Source organism: Rhinopithecus roxellana, chromosome 2 (genome assembly GCF_007565055.1).
Source record: "Rhinopithecus roxellana isolate Shanxi Qingling chromosome 2, ASM756505v1, whole genome shotgun sequence".
Taxonomy (NCBI): Eukaryota; Metazoa; Chordata; class Mammalia; order Primates; family Cercopithecidae; genus Rhinopithecus; species Rhinopithecus roxellana.
In genome coordinates, this window is record NC_044550.1 from 150,325,948 (window position 1) to 150,345,977 (window position 20,030).

The following is a 20,030-nucleotide window of genomic DNA, read 5'->3' on the forward strand; positions in this document are numbered from 1 at the left end:
GCTCATGCCTGTAATCCCGGCACTTTGGGAGGCCGAGGTGGACGGATCACGAGGTCAGGAGATCGTGACCATCCTGGCTAACATGGTGAAACTCCATCTCTACTAAAAATACAAAAAGAAATTAGACAGGCGTGGTCGTGGGCTCCTGTAGTTCCAGTTACTCGGGAGGCTGAGGCAGGAGAATGGCATGAACCCGGGAGGCGGAGAGTGCAGTGAGCAGAGATTGCGCCACTGCACTCCAGCCCGGGTGACGGAGCGAGACTCCATCTCAGAAAAAAAGAAAAAGAAAATACAAAAGATCAATGAAATGAAAAGTTGGTTTTTTAAAAAGATAAACAAAAATCAACAAACCTTTAAGGCTGACTAAGAAAAAAAGAGACAAGACCCAATACATAAAATCAGAAACAAAAAAGGGGACATAACTGTGACCATAGAAATACAAGGAATCATGAAAGACAATTACAATCACATGCGAACAAACTGGAAAACCTAGAAGAAATGGATAAATTCTTGGACACTTACAAGCTACCAAGTTTGAACCATGAAGAAACAGAAAACTTCAACAAACCAATAACAAGTAGTAAGATAGAAGCTGTAATAAGAAGTCTTCCACAAAAGAAAAGTCCAGGACCTAATGGCTTTACTGCTGAACTCTACCGAACATCTAAAGAAGAACTAATACCAACTCCTGCTCAAACTCTTCAAGAAAATTGAAGAGGGTGGAATACTTCCAAATTCATTCTACAAGGCCAGCGTTATCCTGATACCAAAACCAGACAAAGACACAACAAAAAAAGAAAACTACAGGCCAATATCACTGATGCACATAGGTGCAAAAATCCTCAACAAAATACTAGCAAACTAAATTCAACAATACTTTTTAAATAAATCAAAAAGATCATTCACCATAATCAAGTGGGATTCATCCCAAGGATGCAAGGATGGTTCAACATGCACAATCAATAAATGTGATACATTAACAGAAGAACAGAAGCCATATAAATCATTTCAACAGATGCTGAAAAAGCATCCAATAAGTTGCAACATCCCTTTATTGTAAAAACCCTCAACAAAGGGTACAAAAAAAAATACCTCAAAATAACAAAGGCCATATATGACAAACCCTAGAGTCAACATAATATTGAATGGGGAAAACTTGAAAGCCTCTCCTATAAGATCTGGAACAAGCCAAGGATGCCCACTTCCACATTTTTATTCAACATAATCCTAGAAATCCTGGCCAGGGCAAATAGTCAAGAGGAAGAAAAAAAGGGCAACCAAATTGAAAAGAAGTCAAATTAGCCTTGTATGTAGACTACATGATCTTGTATTTAGAAAAACCTTAACACTCCACTAAAAAACTATTGGAACTGATAAGAAAATTCAGTAAAGTTGCACAACACAAAATCAAGATTACAAAAATCAATAGCATTTTTATACTCCAACAGCAATCTGAAAAAGAAATCAAGAAAACAATTCCATTTACAATAGCTGCAAAGAATAGAAAACACCTAGAAATCAATTTAACAAAATATATGAAAGAGCTATACAAGGAAAACTACAAAACACTGATGAAAGAAATAGAAGAGGCCATAAAAAAATGGAAGGATATTCCATACTCACGGATTGACGGAATTAATGTTGTTAAAATGATAACAACACCCAAAACAATTTACAGATTCAATGTAATCCCTATTAGAACACAATCAATATTCCTCACAGATACAGAAAAAAAAAAAAAATCCTCAAATAAATTGGAACCATGAAAGACCCCAAATAGCCAAAGCAATCCCGAGCAAAAAAATAAAGCTGGAGATCACACTAACTGACTTCAAAATATACTATACAGCTATCCAATCAGCATGGTACTGGCATAAAAACAAGACACACAGACCAACAGAACATAATAGGGGACCCAGATATAAATGCACACATTTAAAGCCAACTCATTTTCAACAAGATGCCAAGAACATACAATGGGGAAAGGGCAGTCTTTTCAATAAGTGGTGCTGGGAAAACTGGATAACCACATACAGGATAATGAAACTGGACCCCTATCTCTCATCACATACAACACTCAAATCAAAGTGGATTAAAGACTCGAATCTATGACCTGAAACTATGGAACTACTAGAAGAAAATGTTGGGGAAATGCTCCAGGACATTGGTGTGGACAAATACTGTTTGTGTAAGACTTTAAAAGCACAGGCAACAAAAGTAAAAATAGACAAATGGGATTACATTAAGGCAAAAAGCTTCTGCATAGCAATGGAAACAATTAACAAAGTGAAGAGACAACCTACAGAATGGGAGAAAATATCTGCAAACTATCCATCTGACAAGGGATTAATAACCAGAATATACAAGGAGCTCAAACAACTCCACAGCAAAAAAACCCAAATAATCCAATTTTAAAATGGGCAACAAAGATTTTCATAGACAGTTCTCAAAAGAAAATATACAGATGGCCAAAAAGCATGTGAAAAAATGCTCAACATGACTAATTATCAGAGAAATGCAAATTAAAACCACAATGAGATATCATCTCACCCCAGTTAGAATGCCTTTTATCAAAAAAGATGGGGAATAACAGATGCTGGCAAGGATGTGGAGAAACAGGAACTCTTGTACACTGTTGGTGGGAATGCAAATTAGTACAGCCACTATGGAAAACAGTGTACGAAGGTTCCTCAAAAAACTAAAAATAGAACTACCATATGATCCTGCAATTCCATTACTGAGTAAATATCTGAAAGAGAGGAAATCAATATATCGAAGAAATATCTGCCCCCCCGGAATATATACACAGGAAATACTATTCAGCCATGAAAATGAATGAAATGCTGTCATTTGCAGCAACATGGAAGGACCTGGAGGTCATGATGTTAAGTGAACCATGTCAAGCACAGAAACACAAATATTGTTTGTTCTCACCCATATGTGGGTGATAAAAAGTGGATCTCATGAAGGCAGAGAGTAGACTGGTGGTTACCAAAGACCAGTAAAAGGATGAGGGAGGAGGCGTGAAGAGAGGTTGATTAATGGGCACAAATATACACTTAGAAGTAAGACCTGGTGTTCGAGATATATCAGTAGGGTGACTCTAGTTAACACTAATCCAGTGCACATTCCAAAACAGCTAAAAGAGAATAATTCACACATTCCTAGCATAAAGAAAAAAATAAAGTGATAAATATCCCAATTACCCTGACTTGATTATATGAATGTCTCAAATTATCACATGTAACCCAAAAATATGTACATCTCATATGTACCAATAAAAGTATATAAACTATTTATTTATTTATTCATTCATTCATTCATTTAGAGGCAGAGTCTTGCTCTGTCACTCAGGCTGGAGTGCAGTGGCATGATCTCAGCTCAGTGCAATCTCCGCCCTTGGGCCCAAGTGATCCTCCCACCTCAGCTTCCTGAGCAACCGGGACCACAGGTGCACACTATCACGCCTAGCTATTTTTTTTTTTATTTTTGGCAAAGATGGGGTCTCACCATGTGGCCCAGGTTTGTCTTGAACTCCTGAGCTCAAGCAGTCCTCCCGCCTCAGCCTCCCAAAGTGCTGAGATTACAGGTGTGAGCCACTATATCCTGCCAAAAGTAAATAAACCTTTAAAAAAAGAAATGCATATATGAAAATACAATAATCTTTTTGGGCTAGGGGTAGTGGCCCATGCCTGTAATTCCAATTGCTGAGGTGGGAGGATTCCTTGAGTCCAAGAGGTAGAGGCTGCAGTGAGCTGTGATCATGCCACTGCACTCCAGCCTGGGCAACAGAGTGAGATCCCATCTCAAAAACAAAAAAAAATCTCTTCTGTTTGGATGCTGGAAAATTATATTAAATGATCTCATACTTTATTAGCTAGGTTTTCTTGCAAATTTGCAATCTTTTCTGTCTTCTCATCTACAGTCTCCTGGAGAAAGTCTTTTTCTTTATCAATAACACCAATGGTCTTTTTCATTACATGAGCCTCCTCATCCTGTGAAGTCATCTTAAGGTTTAATTCATCTACAAATGAAAAGAAATGTTTGTTAGATAAAGTATATTAGGATTAGCAGAAACAAAATTTTAAAACATTTACCTATTTTTTCCTCCAGTATTTTAATTTGTGCTTGGGCTGATTCAAGTTCACCTCTTTTAATGGAAAGTCGGTGCTGATAGTCATCAACTGACCGCTGTAGCTGCTCATTTACTATCCTAAAGAATCAACAGACAAAAACAAATGGTATTCTTTCTCTCTCATAGAAACACTTTTAAAAAATGAGATTTCTTAAAAATATTTTGATGTCTTATTTTCAAAGTTTTTGTTATTTTTTATTTTAAAGCTCTTCCAGTATAATCTATGGCATTATATATTATTTCTAGCTGTGCACTATTCTCTAAAATGGTTCCATCTTCCTAAAAATAATATAATATAAAAATCAAATTAATTGTGTGTTCTTTTCTAGAAGCTTCTTGGTAGTTTTAAAGCTCTTCTTAGTTTCCTAATGTTAACCCCTTTTCCTTTAAATCTTTTTCTAATAATGGAGGCAAAGGAAAAATCCTGTTCTTACAGTATGACCTGGCATTTCAAAGCACTATCCATAAATTCTAACCATCCCAACAAGTGAGTTCTTTTTTTTTTGTTTGTTTGAGACAGGGTCTCCCCTCTGACACACAGGCTGGAGTGCAGTGGTAAGATCTCAGCTCACTGCAACCTCCGCCTCCTGGGCTCAGGTGATCCTCCTACCTCAGCATCCCTAGAGGCTGGGGCTATAGATGTGGACCACCAGACCTATCTAATTTTTCTATTTTTAGTAGAGATGGGGTTTTACCGTGTTGCCCAAGCTGGTCTCAAACTCCTAAGCTCAAGCAATCCATCTGCCTCGGTCTCCCAAAGTGCTGGGATTACAGGCATAAGCCACCATTCCCAGCCCTGAACTGTAAGCTTTTAATATTGCTTCATATTCTGACTTTTTGGCCGGGTAGTCAAATGGAGTCACAGAAAGCAGGGAAAGTAGGCATTTCCCGCAGTACAATGGGGATTTAAGATTAAAGACTTCGTTCAGGGAGCAAAAGAAAGGATGCACAGAGGCCTACATGGTTAACAATAAAGATGGTTTCAGAGAAATCTGTTACTGATCAGTAGGATTATTTTTCAGAAGTACTGTTCCTGGAAGGTTTAACAGTAAAAAATCGCTTTCATGTCATGCAGTCTTCAGAACACTTTTAGCCCTGATCTGGGACTTCACAATCCTGCCTTGCTGAAAAGACATGGCTCTCATCTCAGAGTATTTATCAGGAATTTCCATGGATTCCTTTTAGGTTTCCTTTGAGGAATAAGACATGGAAAAAGATACTGAGGAGAGCTTAGCTTAGAATCGCCTAAAGGAAAGGTCTGAATTCCAAAACCACTAATAAGATGGGACATCTTTATAGAAATGAAGAAGTTTTACTTGGCAGTATTGAGGTATTCTGAAAGACAAAACACACGACCCTGACTATTCTAACAGCAAGTGAATGATGATCAAGAGGTAGGGAGGAGAGTCAAGTTGGGATTGATTTATTTAGACTTGCAAAACTAAACCAAACCAAATTAGAAAGACACTAGGTTCAAGCAATCTTCCTAAAATTATGTGTGAGGTTCAGGTTCAGGTGACTGCACTGTATTCAAGCTATTCCTAAAAGCTAGAACTGCTGTTCCATGGGATATAACAACAGAGAGTGGTAATTTGTACATATTAGCTCATTTATTCCTAGAACAGTACCATAATTAGGACGGTTCCATAATTAGAACTATTATCCCAATTTAATACAAACAACGAAAAACTTGTCCAAGGTCACCAAGCAAGTAATGGCAAAGAAAAGATGCAAATTAAGGCTACTCTAACACTATAATGATGTTCTTCTACTACATCGTAATGCCTTATTTGCAGAATATAGGAAGGCCAACATCCTCTATGTGAAAGAGAAAATGCCTGCCAGGAAGCTATATGGAGTCCTTTCAAAAACAGAATGGCCCGCAGAATCCCTAATGAAGGACACTGAGCAGTTGGCAGTGCTTGAAATTCCAGGTAGAAATGTAAAGACTGCTTTATATCTAACTTCATAAAGCGGGGTGACTTTCTAATGAAAGTGGGGTTGACAAAGGCAGGATCACATCTTGATATACATACATATAAAGGAAGCCCTTGGGTGAGTCCTAAAAATAGCTTTGTTTTTTTATATTCTAGTGTAGAAAGAAAAGAAGACGAGACTCGATACCAGACCTTGAATTTAACTTTTCTGACCAAAGTTTTGCTAAGATAAAGGTTCTCTTAACGAAACAGTTGAGGTGTAAAAGTCACAGCAAAGAAGAGTTGAGTGACTGCCGTTATTAGCTGTTCATAATGGTGTTTGGAAAGGAAATTTTGAGAATCAAGTTAGGAAAAATGAACCAGTTTCTCAGCTTCGAAAATGCTATAAACATAGCAAAGGGAAGTAACAACTTCTTACCAGAGAGTGAAGCAATAAAAATGAACTTAAGTTCTGGCTCTCCACTTAGCAGATGTGACTGGGTAGAGGTCCATCTCTTTGAGCTTCAAATTCCTCAGTTACATTATATTACATGGAGCTATGCATGATCTCATTTTAGGGGACAAAAGTAATTATTTCCATCATGATGCAGTAAATTTTAAACAAAGACAGCATCTTAAAGGATCCTCTGTTCCTAAGAAGTGTTCAAGTTCTAAAATGGAGCTAAAGCACCATCTAAGGTAGGTTTGGAATTTTAACGACCTATTAGAAAAAAAAAAGAGAGAGAGAGACTGATGTGGTACCCCTGTTTTTATTTTAGATTTCTCCCAGTAGTCTATGGTTATAGCCCACCACTAAGAAAGATGAGTAAGTACCATCTCTTGATCAGTCAGAGAGGGAAAAGAAATTAGGCATGGATTTTCTTTTAGATTTCTTCATGGGGATGATGGTTGTAACTGGTGGCCCTAGATCCCTTGACCCTTTCAATTCTAGATCCACAAACTCAGCTATCCTCACTCAGGGCTCTGGTTCCTCTTTCTTTCCTGGTAGAAAAAAAATGTTAGGAATGCCCAGAAGACAGTTCTTAAGAATCCCAGGTAACTTATGAGTCTTCTTTCCCTTATCTAAAATGGTTCTCTTGAGCCCAGGAGTTCAAGAACAGCCTGGGCAACATTGTGAGATCCTGTCTCCACAGAAATTTTTAAAACTTAGCTGAGTGTAGTGGTGCATGCCTATAGTCCCAGCTACTCAGGAGGCTGAGATGGGAGGACTGCTTGAGCCAGGAGGTCAAGGTTTCAGTGAACCATGATTGTGCCACTACACTCCAGCCTGCCAGAATGAGACCCTGTCTCAAAATAAGTAAAATAAAATAAAATGGTTATAAATTACCTTAACAAATAAATACTGCTCATGGGAGACTAGTTACATTTGGTTTTCTGAATACAGCTAAAGAAATCCTCGTAAAACAACTAATATATATGGGCTAGAGTTTATGGGTCATTTCCAGGAAAATCTGCTACAGCATCTATTTGATCCTAGATAAGAGTATACCCTCTGGTTTTGAACAAACGCAGATAAAGACTAAGGTGAACTGAGAACAGTCTGACAGTATTTTCAGCTGCAGGATTCTCATTGTGTAGAGCCTCATAGCTGGCAGTTGTGAGGCTTAAGGATGTTTACTAGGGGGTTGACTGAGAAAAGTGAGTTGTCTAACTGGGCTGGAAACAATTTTTCCTTGAGCAGGGGTTGACAAACTACAGCCGGATGCCAATTTCCGCAAGACCTGAGTGGTATTAATGATTTTTACATGTTTAAATGACTAAAAAAAATTTTCAACAGAAAATTATTATTTAGCGACATATGAAAATTATATGAAATCCAAATTTCAGTGTCCATAATAAAGTATCAGAATACAACCACACTACTTTGTTTTATATATTGTCTAGGGCTACTTTCAAGCTACAAGGACAGTGTTAAGCAGGTGTGACATAAACTATATAGCCCACACAGTCTAACAGGGTGTCCAAGCGAGATAATAACAGTCACGGGTTCTTAGGTTCTGTTTCTGGTTGGGCCAGTAAAGTCTCTTCCTCATCCCTGTTTTGCTTATCACTAGAGACAGACTAAAAACCATGGCTTCAGGCTGCTGAAAGCCTAAAACAAAACAAAAGAGACAACAACAAAATACGGTGGGTTGGATAAGCTTGGTCTAAAATACTGACTCTTGTCTATTTACAAAAAAAAAAAAAAAAAAAAGACTGTTGACCTCAGCTCTAAAGACTGGCTAGCATGCTCCGGGAGACTATCCTTCCTGGGTAGACAAAAGTTCCTTTACAGCATTCTGTAGCTTTGATCTAGGGTATAAAATGCCAGATCTCATTAAATGGTGCAATTAAAGGGAGATGACAGTAATTTAACTTTAAAATGTGGTTAAAAAGTGAGATTTTATATTATGCGCTCTGAAAACAGACAAAGAAACTAGACAAAAGATTCTCTATTTGGACAATTAAACTATGCTTAGGCCGGACGTGGTGGCTCACGCCTGTAATCCCAGCACTTCGGGAGGCTGAGGCGGGTGGATCACCTGAGGTCAGGTGTTTGAGACCAGCCTGGCCAACATAGTGAAACCTTGTCTCTACTAAAAACACAAAGATTAGCCAGGCATGGTGGCAGGCACCTGTAATCCCAGCTACTCGGAAGGCTGAGGCAGGAGAATTGCTTGAACCCGGGAGGTGGAGGTTGCAGTGAGCCAAGATCGTGCCACTGCACTCCAGCCTGGGTGACAGAGCAAGACTTTGTCTCAAAAAAAAAAAAAAAAAAAAAAAAAAAAAGATGATTATGCTTGATATAGAAAAGCCTGTTTGTTGGTAATAAAATTTGGTGGAAAAGGCCTGACACAGGAAGGGAGAAAGAAGATGGGTATCTCAGGGGGATGGAAAGGAACATATGCCTTATTTATCTGAGACAGTCTCACTCTGTCACCCAGGATGGAATACAGTGGCATGAGCACAGCTCACTGTAGCCTTGAACTCCTAGGCTCAAGCAATCCTCCTACCTCAGCCTCTCAGGTACCTGGGAATATAGGCACATGCTACCACGCCTGGCTGACTTTTGTATTTTTTACAGAGATAAGGTTTTACCACATTGCCCAGGCTGCTCTTGAATTCCTGGGCTCAAGTGATCCTCCCATCTTGGCCTCCCAAGTGTTGAAACTATAATCCCAAAGTGTTGAAATTATAGGCATGAGCCACCATGCCTGGCCCTGACTCTCAGCTTCTACAATGTCTTCATGTCAAGGAAAAGAGAACATAATGTGATCAGAGGGGTAGCAAGAGCTCTATTAATCATATTGAAAGTGGCAAAAGGTTTGGATAATGTGGTTTTACTTTCCAAGAGTGCTGGGTATGATGGTTTGTATTTGGTTTTGCTTTGAACTTGGATTCAATCATTTCAACTCATGGTTCTACCAATACTCACTGATATGGAGAATACGATTGATACACTTTCCTAAGAGACAAGACAAGTTATATTTTTCTGTTACAGCAAAACAAAGTTATGAAATAATGTCATATCCCCAGGTTATACAAGGCAACCTGGTAGAAAGGTAGACAAAAATTCTCACTATGGCCCAGGGACTGAATTACTCCTAGGTGAGGGAAGAGGCAGATTGAGCTCATGAGAGAAAAGGATATTAGTATTAGTACAAGAAGTAAAACTCCAAAGGAGCTATAGGCTAGGTTATCCAAGAGAGGGCACTGAGAGCTCTGCCTTCTAAGACTGGAAAAAGCCTCCTGTGAGGAAAAGAGGTGTTTCAGCTACAACCTCAAGGAAAAACAAAATGGATGAAATGCTAGATCCAGTCAGCTGGACACAAAAGTGAAAAGTAAAATTCTGGATGACAAGAATATACCATGTTATCTGTACTTCGGAGCTGAATCCAGACATGAGCCAGAGGACATACTGATCCATTCAGCTCTCCTCTTACAGAAAAAAGCAAAGAAAAAAGCAGTATCTACTTTAGTTCTTCCTGAGGTCTGACCTATCAAAACTATCATCAGAGAAGCAAAAGAGCAAAACTGGAGATGCTCTTTATGAGTCACTAATATAGTATTCCTTAATTAACTAGACGCACTCAGTTCTTGGTCTTATTTCATTAAGTCATTAGATAATCAGAGAACCCTTATGAACTATAGTCTCAGACTTTTCCTAATTCTTTTGATTCTCATATTTGCTCTGTTTACTATATACTTCTGTGATTCCTAGTTTTTTGTATATTGGATCTGTGTCTTTTTTCTCATCATTTATTTTTGTTCTTTAGAGTTCTGGGTGACTTTCATGAGTTTGTTTTTTCTATTTCACCAACTCAGTTTTCTGCAATATCCAATGCCATTCACTAACTTCTCAGTTTTAATTTGTTAAATCTTTTTTTAAAAGTGTCATTACTATATCCTTTCTGATCTCAAGTTGTCACTGTTTCATGACTGTTTCACAGATGTAATGTCTTGTTGACATGTGAAAATCTTTTCCTGATTCTGACTGCAAATGTAATTTAGAGAGAGGTGTTTCCTCAGATTCTCCAGAGTGTTCCCCTTTTTCCGACCTTCCGTATCTTTTTAGTTATTGCAGCTACTCTGACCAGAAAAAAAGCTTTGTTTGCCTTTTGTTTCCTTGAGTCTTCTGTATTCTAAATTAATTAATGACTAACAAACAACCCAGTATGCTAAGGTAAATGTTCTACTTATTGTATTTCTCAGCCCCATATTAGTCATCTAAACCTTTTGATTTTATGTAAAAAGTGTTTCTTAAATTTGGTCTCTGTTCTCTGAGTTCATTACCACTGCTTCAGTCCAGATCCTTGGTCTCCTTTTTTTGCCATCAATCTCTAAGACTTGAAATCCATGTTCCCATATTTCCACCAGAGTTAGCTTTCTAAAAGGATTATTATTCATATGTCTTACCTTCCTACTTAAAAATTTCTGTTTCTAAGTCAGAAAAGGCTAAAAATAGGAGATAAATTTTCCGACTTTACATTTCACTGAAACAGGCAAGAAAGAGAAAGAAAATGGCTTGGGTAGTAAACAATTCTGTAATCTTCAGTGATCTTACACTATGGAATACAAATGATCCGAAGTATTTAATAGGATTTCAAAAGGAAGGAGGTTGAAAAACTTTGCCTGCAATCATAATAATCTGTGAAATTTCTTTTAAAAAACACAGATACCCAAAACCTACCCGAGTAGATTCTCAGTGAATTAGAACCTCCCAAAATCAGCCCCTTAAATTCATACTTTTCAAAAGCTCCCAGGTGAGTCTGCTGCAAAGCCAACTTCTAAAACTACTGCTCAAAGGCCCAGTGCAAAATGCTATGGTTATAAACCTTACATAACCACAAACACGTTCCCAGAAATGAAATTAGAAAATTTTGAATAAACTTACCTAAGTGAGTTCACCTCTGTTTTCTGATGAGATGAGTCACCAGCCACATGGCTAAATTTTTGAGCTTGGACTTTTAATTTGTTCTCTAACGACTCTATTGTTTCTTTCATTATTAATACTTTAGACTTTAATTCATATTTTTCGCTTTCAAGCTATAATTTAAATTAAAAAAATAATAGGTATACATCTTAATATGTTAATTATATTTTTCTTAGGCACTCTTTAATAATATTTCTGGAAGAAAACTAAGAACAGATTTATTTTGGCGGATCACGAGGTCAGGAGATCGTAGACCACCCTGGCTAACACGGTGAAACCCCGTCTCTACTAAAAATACAAAAAACTAGCCGGGCGAGGTGGCGGCGCCTGTAGTCGCAGCTACTCGGGAGGCTGAGGCAGGAGAATGGCGTGAACCCGGGAGGCGGAGCTTGCAGTGAGCTGAGATCTGGCCACTGCACTCCAGCTTGGGTGACAGAGCGAGACTCCGTCTCAAAAAAAAAAAAAAAAAAAAAAAAAAAAAAATTTTAGAAGTCACGTGTACAGTTTAGGTTCTAGGAGTCAGAATGGGTGTAAACTTTCTCTCTCCTCACTATCATTAAAGATACAAACAAAATATAAAAAGGATGAAGAGGAAAGAATGTATCTGTAACAGCAATGAAACAGGAAGGGAAACCACTGGCAGTGTGAAAATTTTGGGGAATTTCTAAAACACAATAAATAAATAGGACTGAATTGAGAGGAAAAAAACACAGCACGAAACATTGTAACCCAAATACAAAGTGGGCAAGATTTATGTGAAGAAACAGTATAAATATCCTGAAGAGCACAGAACATAACCTGACATAATGTAAAGGCACACAATGTTTCTTGATGGGAGCACAATATTGTAAATATAATAAAATGTCCTCAAATAATAGTAAATTCAATGGAATTCCAATACTAATTCTAACACATCCTTTTTAAAAACAGGGATGGCTTAGATTTGATTCTAAATTTATTTACCAAAAAAAAAAAAAAAAGAAAGAAAAAAACCAGAAAAATTTTTGGAAAAAATACAAGTATACTTGCTTTTTGAGATATCAAAACAAACTATAAAGTTACTATATGGGAGGCTGAGGTGGGGAATCACGAGGTCAGGAGATGGAGGCCATCCTGGATAGCACGGTGAAACCCCATCTCTACGAAAAAATACAAAAAATTAGCTGGGCGTGGTGGCACATGCCTGTAGTCCTAGCTACTTGAGAGGCCGAGGCAGGAGAATCACTAGAACCCGGGTGGCAGAGGTTGCAATGAGCCGAGATTGCGCCACTGCACTCCTGCCTGGGCGACAGAGCAAGACTCTTTCTCCCAAAAAATAAAATAAAATAAAATAAAATAATTATTTATTTTTCTATATATATAATTATTTATTTTCTATATATATAATTATTCTAATTATTATAATTAGAACAGTGATGATTTCACATACAAATGCACAAGCAAATTTATGAAAGTGAAAACAGTAAAAAAAAAATGTACAGATGTAAATTTAGAAAAGATAGCATTTTTGGGAAGTAGGAAAAGGATAAACTTCGAAAATAAGAGTAGTGGGCTGGGCATGGTGGCTCACACCTTTAATCCTAGTACTTTGGGAGGCCAATGCAAGAGGATCACTTGAGGCCAGGAAGACTGCTTGAGGCCAGGAGCTCGAGACCAGCCTGGGAAACATAGTGAGACCCTGTCTCTACAATAAAATTTTTTTTAAAATTAGCCAGGCATGATGGTATACCTGTAGTCCTAGCTACTAGGGAGGCTGAGGTGGGAGGATCGCTTGAGCCCAGGAGTTGGAGGAGGCAGTGAGCTGTGATCATACAACAGCACTCCAGCCTGGGCAACAGAGCAAGACTCTGTCTCCTTAAAATAAATAAGTGTGGGGAAATTTACTCATTGGAAAAAAAACTCAGCTGGATTTCTTCTTTATTTTACATACAAAAATAAATTCTAGATGGGAAAATGATCTATATTTAAATTTTAAAATCAGTAAATATTAGTAATAAATGTAAGTCTTCCAGTTAGAACTGTGGACTGATCACACATATTTTATCTCACCTCCCTCTAATACCACTGCTAAAATGACAGTAAAGGAATAAGAATACACAGCTCTAGAAGCGAGGTTTTTAGAAGAAAAAAACTGAAACTGATGTTTGTATATTCAAAACATATTTAAAGGCATAAGTCAGAGACATTAGAGCTCTTGACAAAAATTAGCAATAGGGTCAAAGAAAACCGGTAACACAAAGCAAAGCAAACCAAAACAAAGTCAATTACTAACTAAAGGAAAAAAATTTACAAGAAAAAAGTCAGTTTTGCCAGCCTTACGATGAGTCCCCACTACACCATCTTAGCACAAAAGCAGCCACAGACAATATACAAATAAATAAGCAAAACCGTGCTGCAAAAAGAGACTTGAGGTTGCATTTGCCCTGGGGATCATATTTTGCTGAGCTCCATCATATCCAGTACATATCTAGAAAGGGAATTGCTGGCTCATAGGGTATGCCTTTGCTAGATAATACCAATTTTTTTGGAACAGATAGGAAGTTTGCACTCCCAGGAGCTACACATATTTGCTAATACATGTTACAACTTGTTAATTTCTAATGCCTTGATGTAAAATGATTTTACTGTTTTAATTTACATTTCCCCCATTATTGAGGTAGAATTATCTTTTATGTTTATTAGCCATTTGTTTTTCTTCCTCCGTGAAGAGTTTATTCATTCACATCTTCTGTTGAGGCTTTTTCAGGGGAGGGGGATTAAATGTGTAACAAATTGTTCTATCAGTGGCTTGTCTTTTCGATTTATACTTAAGTAGAGAAACAGATGTTTTTGTCAATGTGGTCCCACTTACCAGTGTTTTCCTTTAAGGAATAAACTTATTCGTGTTTGTGTCTTGTTTACGGGCACACATGCTGGCACCAGACACCTGCTAGCTGTGTGATCTTAGGCAAGGTTCCCCTCTGCCTCAGTTTCCTTATTTGTGAAATGAGGACAATATTAGCATTTACTTTATATGACTGTTGTGAAAATTAAAATAATTGGGTATAAAATGTTGAGAAAAGTATCTGAAACATAGTGAATGCTATATAAATGATTGATATTATTATTTCTCCAAGGTCAAAAAGATCTTCTCCTGTACTTCTTTTAAAAATGTAGTAATATCTTGAACATCCAAGGCTGCAAGTAACTTTAACTGATTTTTGGGTATGGCACATTTGACTTAGGATCCAATTTTTTCCTTCTAAAATACGAATAGCCAATAGTCTGAGAATCGGTGAATAATCATTCCTTTTCCCATTGATGTGAGTTACTTCACAGATCAAATTCTTAAATTTGTGGATTTGCTCTCTACTGGGTTTGATCAGTTTCTCTCAATTCCCGTTGTTCTATTATTTCTTCTTTCTTTTTTTTTTTTTTTTTGAGACGCAGTCTCGCTGTGTAAGCTGGAGTGCAGTGGCGCCATCTTGGCTCACTGCACGCTCCCCCTCCCGGGTTCACGCCATTCTCCTGCCTCAGCCTCCCGAGTAGCTGGGACTACAGGCGCTCGCCATCATGCCTGGCTAATTTTTGTATTATTTTTAGTAGAGACGGGGTTTCACCGTGTTAGCCAGAATGGTCTTGATCTCCTGACCTCGTGATCCGCCAGCCTCAGCCTCCCAAAGTGCTGGGATTGCAGGCGTGAGCCACCGCGCCCGGCCTTTTTTTTTTTTTTTTTTTTTTCCTGAGACACGGTCTTGCTCTGTCACCCAGGCTGAAGTGAAGTGGCATCATCTCAGCTCACTGCAACCTCTACCTCCTGGGTTCAAGTGATTCTCCTGCCTCTGCCTCCCAAGTAGCTGGGACTACAGACGTGTGCCACCTCACCTGGCTAATTTTCATATTTTTAGTAGAGATGGAGTTTCACCATGTTGGTCAGGCTGATCTTGAACTCCTAACCTCAAGTGATCCTCCCGCCTCAGGCTCCCAAAGAGCTAGGATTACAAGTGTGAGCCATCGTGTCCAGCCTATTATATATTACTATGACTCTAAAGGCATCACATCTGGGAGGCAAGTCTAGCACCATGTTCTTCTTTAAAATTTCTGTGATTCTTGGCTTTTTGCTTCCAAGTAAATTTTAAGATCTATTGTCAATTCTTCCCCCTCACCCCCCACACAATCTTACTGGGATTTCAACTAGAGCTACCTCAACTCTATAGATCAAGTTGGGGAAAATTTATGTTATTTTTATAACCTTTTTAATAAACCTGATATAATCCTCCACTTAGGTTTTCTTCAATGACTTTCAATATGGTTGCATAATGTTTCCTATAAAGATTCTATAAATTTATCCATAGATAAATTGTATTATTCATGACTACTAAAATTGTATGCATTTTCCTTTTATTTATCTTGCTTGGGATGTGTCATGCTTTTGGAATTCATTTTGAATCAGAGGGTTCCTGTGTTTTCATATCTAGAAAATCATCAATCATTATCTCTTCAAATACTGTCTCTCCTACATTCTATTATATCCTCCTTAAGTTCTAACTAAATATTAGCCTGAATATTAGATCATCTCAGGCTATTCTCCAACATTTTAACTTTTAAAATATTTTCTTATTTGTTTCTTTCCAATGACTTCTAGTAATTTCTTCAGATACATTTTCCAGTAATTAATATTACTGTTTTTAGCTTCTGGTCAAGCTGGAGTGATAGGGACCAGATTTACTCTTCTGCCTGAAATAACTAAAAAGTTGGATGAGATATACGAAACAATGGTTTTCAGAGCACTAGGCATCAGGTAATGATGACCAGTGACCCCTGAGAGACAGGAAACAAATGTGATGATCTTTACATTTGCTCCAGCTTATTGCCTGAAAAATTTCCAGACTGTGACACAGGGAAAGGAACCAACATGGAACCCAGTGGTCTGCCCTAAGTTCAGAAGACAGGCATGAGTGTCAAAGAAGGCCAAAGCAGCTAAAGTTTGCAGGACAAGTATTAGAGGAGAGGTGCAAAGAGTGAGAGCTACACAGATCTATAAAGGGTACCCTTTAAGTTTTCGGCTGAGTAGAGCTCAGCATAGAGAAGACTACCCAAGGCCAGGGAAAGAACCACGAACAAACTAGAGAGAACAATACTCAGAGCTCATGCAGGGCCAAGAAAAGTTCCTGTGCCCATCAGTCATTTGGAAACCTCATAATTCATAGGACAACAGGTAGTGTACTCAAAAGGGTTTTATCTCAGTAGTGAAACAAAATTATTCCAAGACTAAACGCTACTTTGATCCCACCTAACAAAGCTTAAAGGCAAGACTGAAAAAGATCAGGCTACTCCCATGTAATTTAACTGCATCCCAGAACAAACCTCAAGAGTATTTCATAGTAATACAAACTATCTAGCAACACATATCACAATGTCTGGCATCCAATCTAAAATTAAATTACCAGGCACACAAAGATACAGGAAAATATAAACCATGATGAGGTGACACTTCAACCAACTCAGATGACAGAATTAGAAAGGCAAATAAATTAAGACAGTGAAGGCATATTAGTAATAGAAGCTAGCCAAAACAAAACACATCAAAGGTTGACAAACTATTGGGTACTATGCTCACTACCTGGGTGATGGGATCAACTGTACCCCAAATCTCAGCATCACACAGTATACCCATATAACAAACTATACATGTACCCCTGAATCTAAAATAAAAGTTGAAATTATAAAAACAAAAACATACCAAATTGTTAAAAATCCTATCTCTAGAGAGAGTAATAAGGGATGGAAGTGAATTTCTCTTTTTACTCTATGTTGGTATTATATAATTTTTTTTTTCTTATTTTGGAGACAGGGTCTTGCTCTGTCACCCAGACTGGAGTGCGGTGGTGTGATCACAGCTCACTGCAGCCTTGAACTCCTAGGTTCCAGTGATCTTCTTACTTCAGCCTCCCAAGTAGCTGGGACCACAGATGTCTGCCACCATGCCTGGCCAATTTGTAAATTTTTTGTAGAGTTGGGGTATCACTATCTTACCCAGGCTGGTCTCAAAATCCTGGGCTCAACTGATCCACCTGCCTCACCTTGGCCTCCCAAAGTGCTGGGATTATAGGCATGAGCCACTATGCCTGGCCTATATGATTTTTTTTATAACAGCAAAATAGCAATACTCATAGCTAATACCTACTAAGAGCTTACAATATGCTGGGCATGCTTCTAAGTTCTTTATATGCATTAACTCATTTAATTTTCACAAAAACCCTAATGAGTAAGTACTAGTACTATTCTTATTTTACAAATAAAGAAATCAGGGAACAGAAAGGTCAAGCAACTTGCCTGCAGGTAATAGGAGGCAAAGATGGATCTGAACCCAAGTAATCAGCCTTCAGAGTACACACTCATAACTGCTGTTATACAGCTTTTCTAGTATACTATTGTGTGATTTTTTTTAAGGAGTTGTAGTCTTGCTCTGTCGCCCAGGCTGGAGTGCAGTGTCGTCATCATGGCTCACTGCAGCCTCTAACTCTTGGGGTCCAGTGATCCTCCCACCTCAGCCACCCAAGTAACTGGGACTACAGGTGCACACCACCATGTCCAGCTATTGTATTGTATAAAACAGTGTATTAGGCCGGGCGTGGTGGCTCACGCTGTAATCCCAGCACTTTGGGAGGCCAAGATGGGCAGATCACAATGTCAGGTCAGGAGTTCGAGACCAGCCTGGCCAACATGGTGAAACCCCATCTCTACTAAAAATACAAAAAAAATTAGCTGGGCATGGTAGCACGCAACTGTAGTCCCAGCTACTCAGGAGGCTGAGGAGGAAAATTGCTTGAAGCCAGGAGGTGGAGGTTGCAGTGAGCTGGATTGCGCCACTGCACTCCAACTGGGACAACAGAGAGAGACTCCATCTCAAAAAATAAATAAAAATTAAAATTAAATTTAAAAAATAGTGTATTAAAACTACAATTGACATAGTTATTCATACAACACAAGATACCCCCAAATCCAGTTTGATACATTACCTGATGATTAACACATGTCAAATGTTCAATAGTTTTCTCTAATTCTGATTTTCCAAAAAGACTCATTTCTTCAATATGCTGAAAAAGAATGTTAAAGAAAATGTTCATTTATATCAGATAACAAAACAAAATCACAACAGTAAGCAATGTCAGTCTACAGTTCTATTATATTGTATTTGTGCTTTCATAAAACACAGAAATATTTTAGAAAGAAAATCACCAGACATTTTACAAAAATGATGGTTTGTGGTTTAAAAAAGGCACAATAGGTTCTCATCCTTTACACTCTCTACCTCCGTATGTGATTGTAGTGGAAGACACAGATTAGTAACTATTCATTTATAAAGATTTATATAGATTAATCCATAATAGCACAACTATAAAAGGACAAAACTAGCAGGTTAAATAAAAAGCTCAGTAGTATGCCCTCACAAGAGGTGATGTAAGAGAAACAAAATGCAAAGGAAGACAAGATCAGGAAGACACAGGAAACAGAACACTACAAGGCCATACAAGAGATGCAAGTTTCAATAAGGGGCTGGTCAACAGTATAAACACAGGGACTATTTTTCTGGTTACATTACTTTATCCAATTTACTGCTGCTAAGTCTAGGATAAGAAATATAACTTAATGTTCACTGAGAGTTTTTCTAGCACGGATTCATATTTCCATCCATGTTATTCATTAAAAAAGAGACACATCTGATGTTCGGATTATATATTTGGTTAGTCACTGTATTGTATGTATTTATTGAATCACTCAACTAGTATTGAATACATACTCTATACCAAGCACCAAGCAAGGTATCAGGAATATAGTAGTGAGTAAAGCAGATAAAGTCTCGACATCATAGATACTGTAGCTTAGTAGAAAAGATAAAACCTAAATAAGAGCTCAAAATCAAATCCATGAATATTCTGCTAGGAAAAGGAACTTTATGCCAAAATATCAAAAGGGAATCTAGATTCTAGGGTTCATTTCCCATTAAATGACATGATGTTTGACCTGGACTTAAAGGATAAATAGGAATTAGCTAGACAAGAAGAGTGGAAGATGTGACAGAATCTTTCAATAGTCTATGTAGAAGGCTGGTGGCAAGAAAAAGTCCATTAAGCATGGAGTCTTGTGAACAGGGGAGATGAGTTTAGGGGGAAAAGGCTAGACCTTGAGGTAGGCAAAGGCCAATCACTGAAGTTCCTCAAACAGTTAATGGATTTTAAATAGGAAGTGATATGATCAGATTTATATCTTTGAAAGGTAACTCTGACTTCAGTGTGAAATATCGATTTAAAAGAGGAAAGACTAGTACAGGGGCCAATAATACAATAATGCAGGTGAGGGAGAACAATGACCAGAACAGGATGGTAGCAGGGGAAAGAACGAAGTAAACAAATTCAAGAAAAAGTAACATGAGCTCAGAAACCAGATTCCTTGTAACTCATAGCTGGATGACCTTGGGCAAGTTATTTAAACTCACTGTAACTCAGAGACCTCATCTGTAAGCAGTACCTATTTAAAAAGGCTATTATTACAGGTCAGGCGT

The 20,030-nt window shown here is 37.9% G+C and overlaps 1 protein-coding gene across 2 annotated transcripts in view; it reads right to left on the reverse strand.

Annotated features, from left to right (window-relative positions):
* CEP135 (centrosomal protein 135) overlaps positions 1 to 20,030 on the reverse strand; it is an 81,909-nt gene that overhangs the window by 28,818 nt on the left and 33,061 nt on the right. For both annotated transcript variants that reach the window (XM_010355235.2, XM_030922244.1), the window contains exons 14-17: positions 18,487 to 18,564; positions 11,447 to 11,598; positions 4,098 to 4,213; positions 3,870 to 4,024 (exon numbers count right to left, since the gene is read on the reverse strand). In XM_010355235.2, coding sequence (XP_010353537.1) covers positions 3,870 to 4,024; positions 4,098 to 4,213; positions 11,447 to 11,598; positions 18,487 to 18,564 — 501 coding nt within the window. The remainder of the gene's footprint in view (positions 1 to 3,869; positions 4,025 to 4,097; positions 4,214 to 11,446; positions 11,599 to 18,486; positions 18,565 to 20,030) is intronic.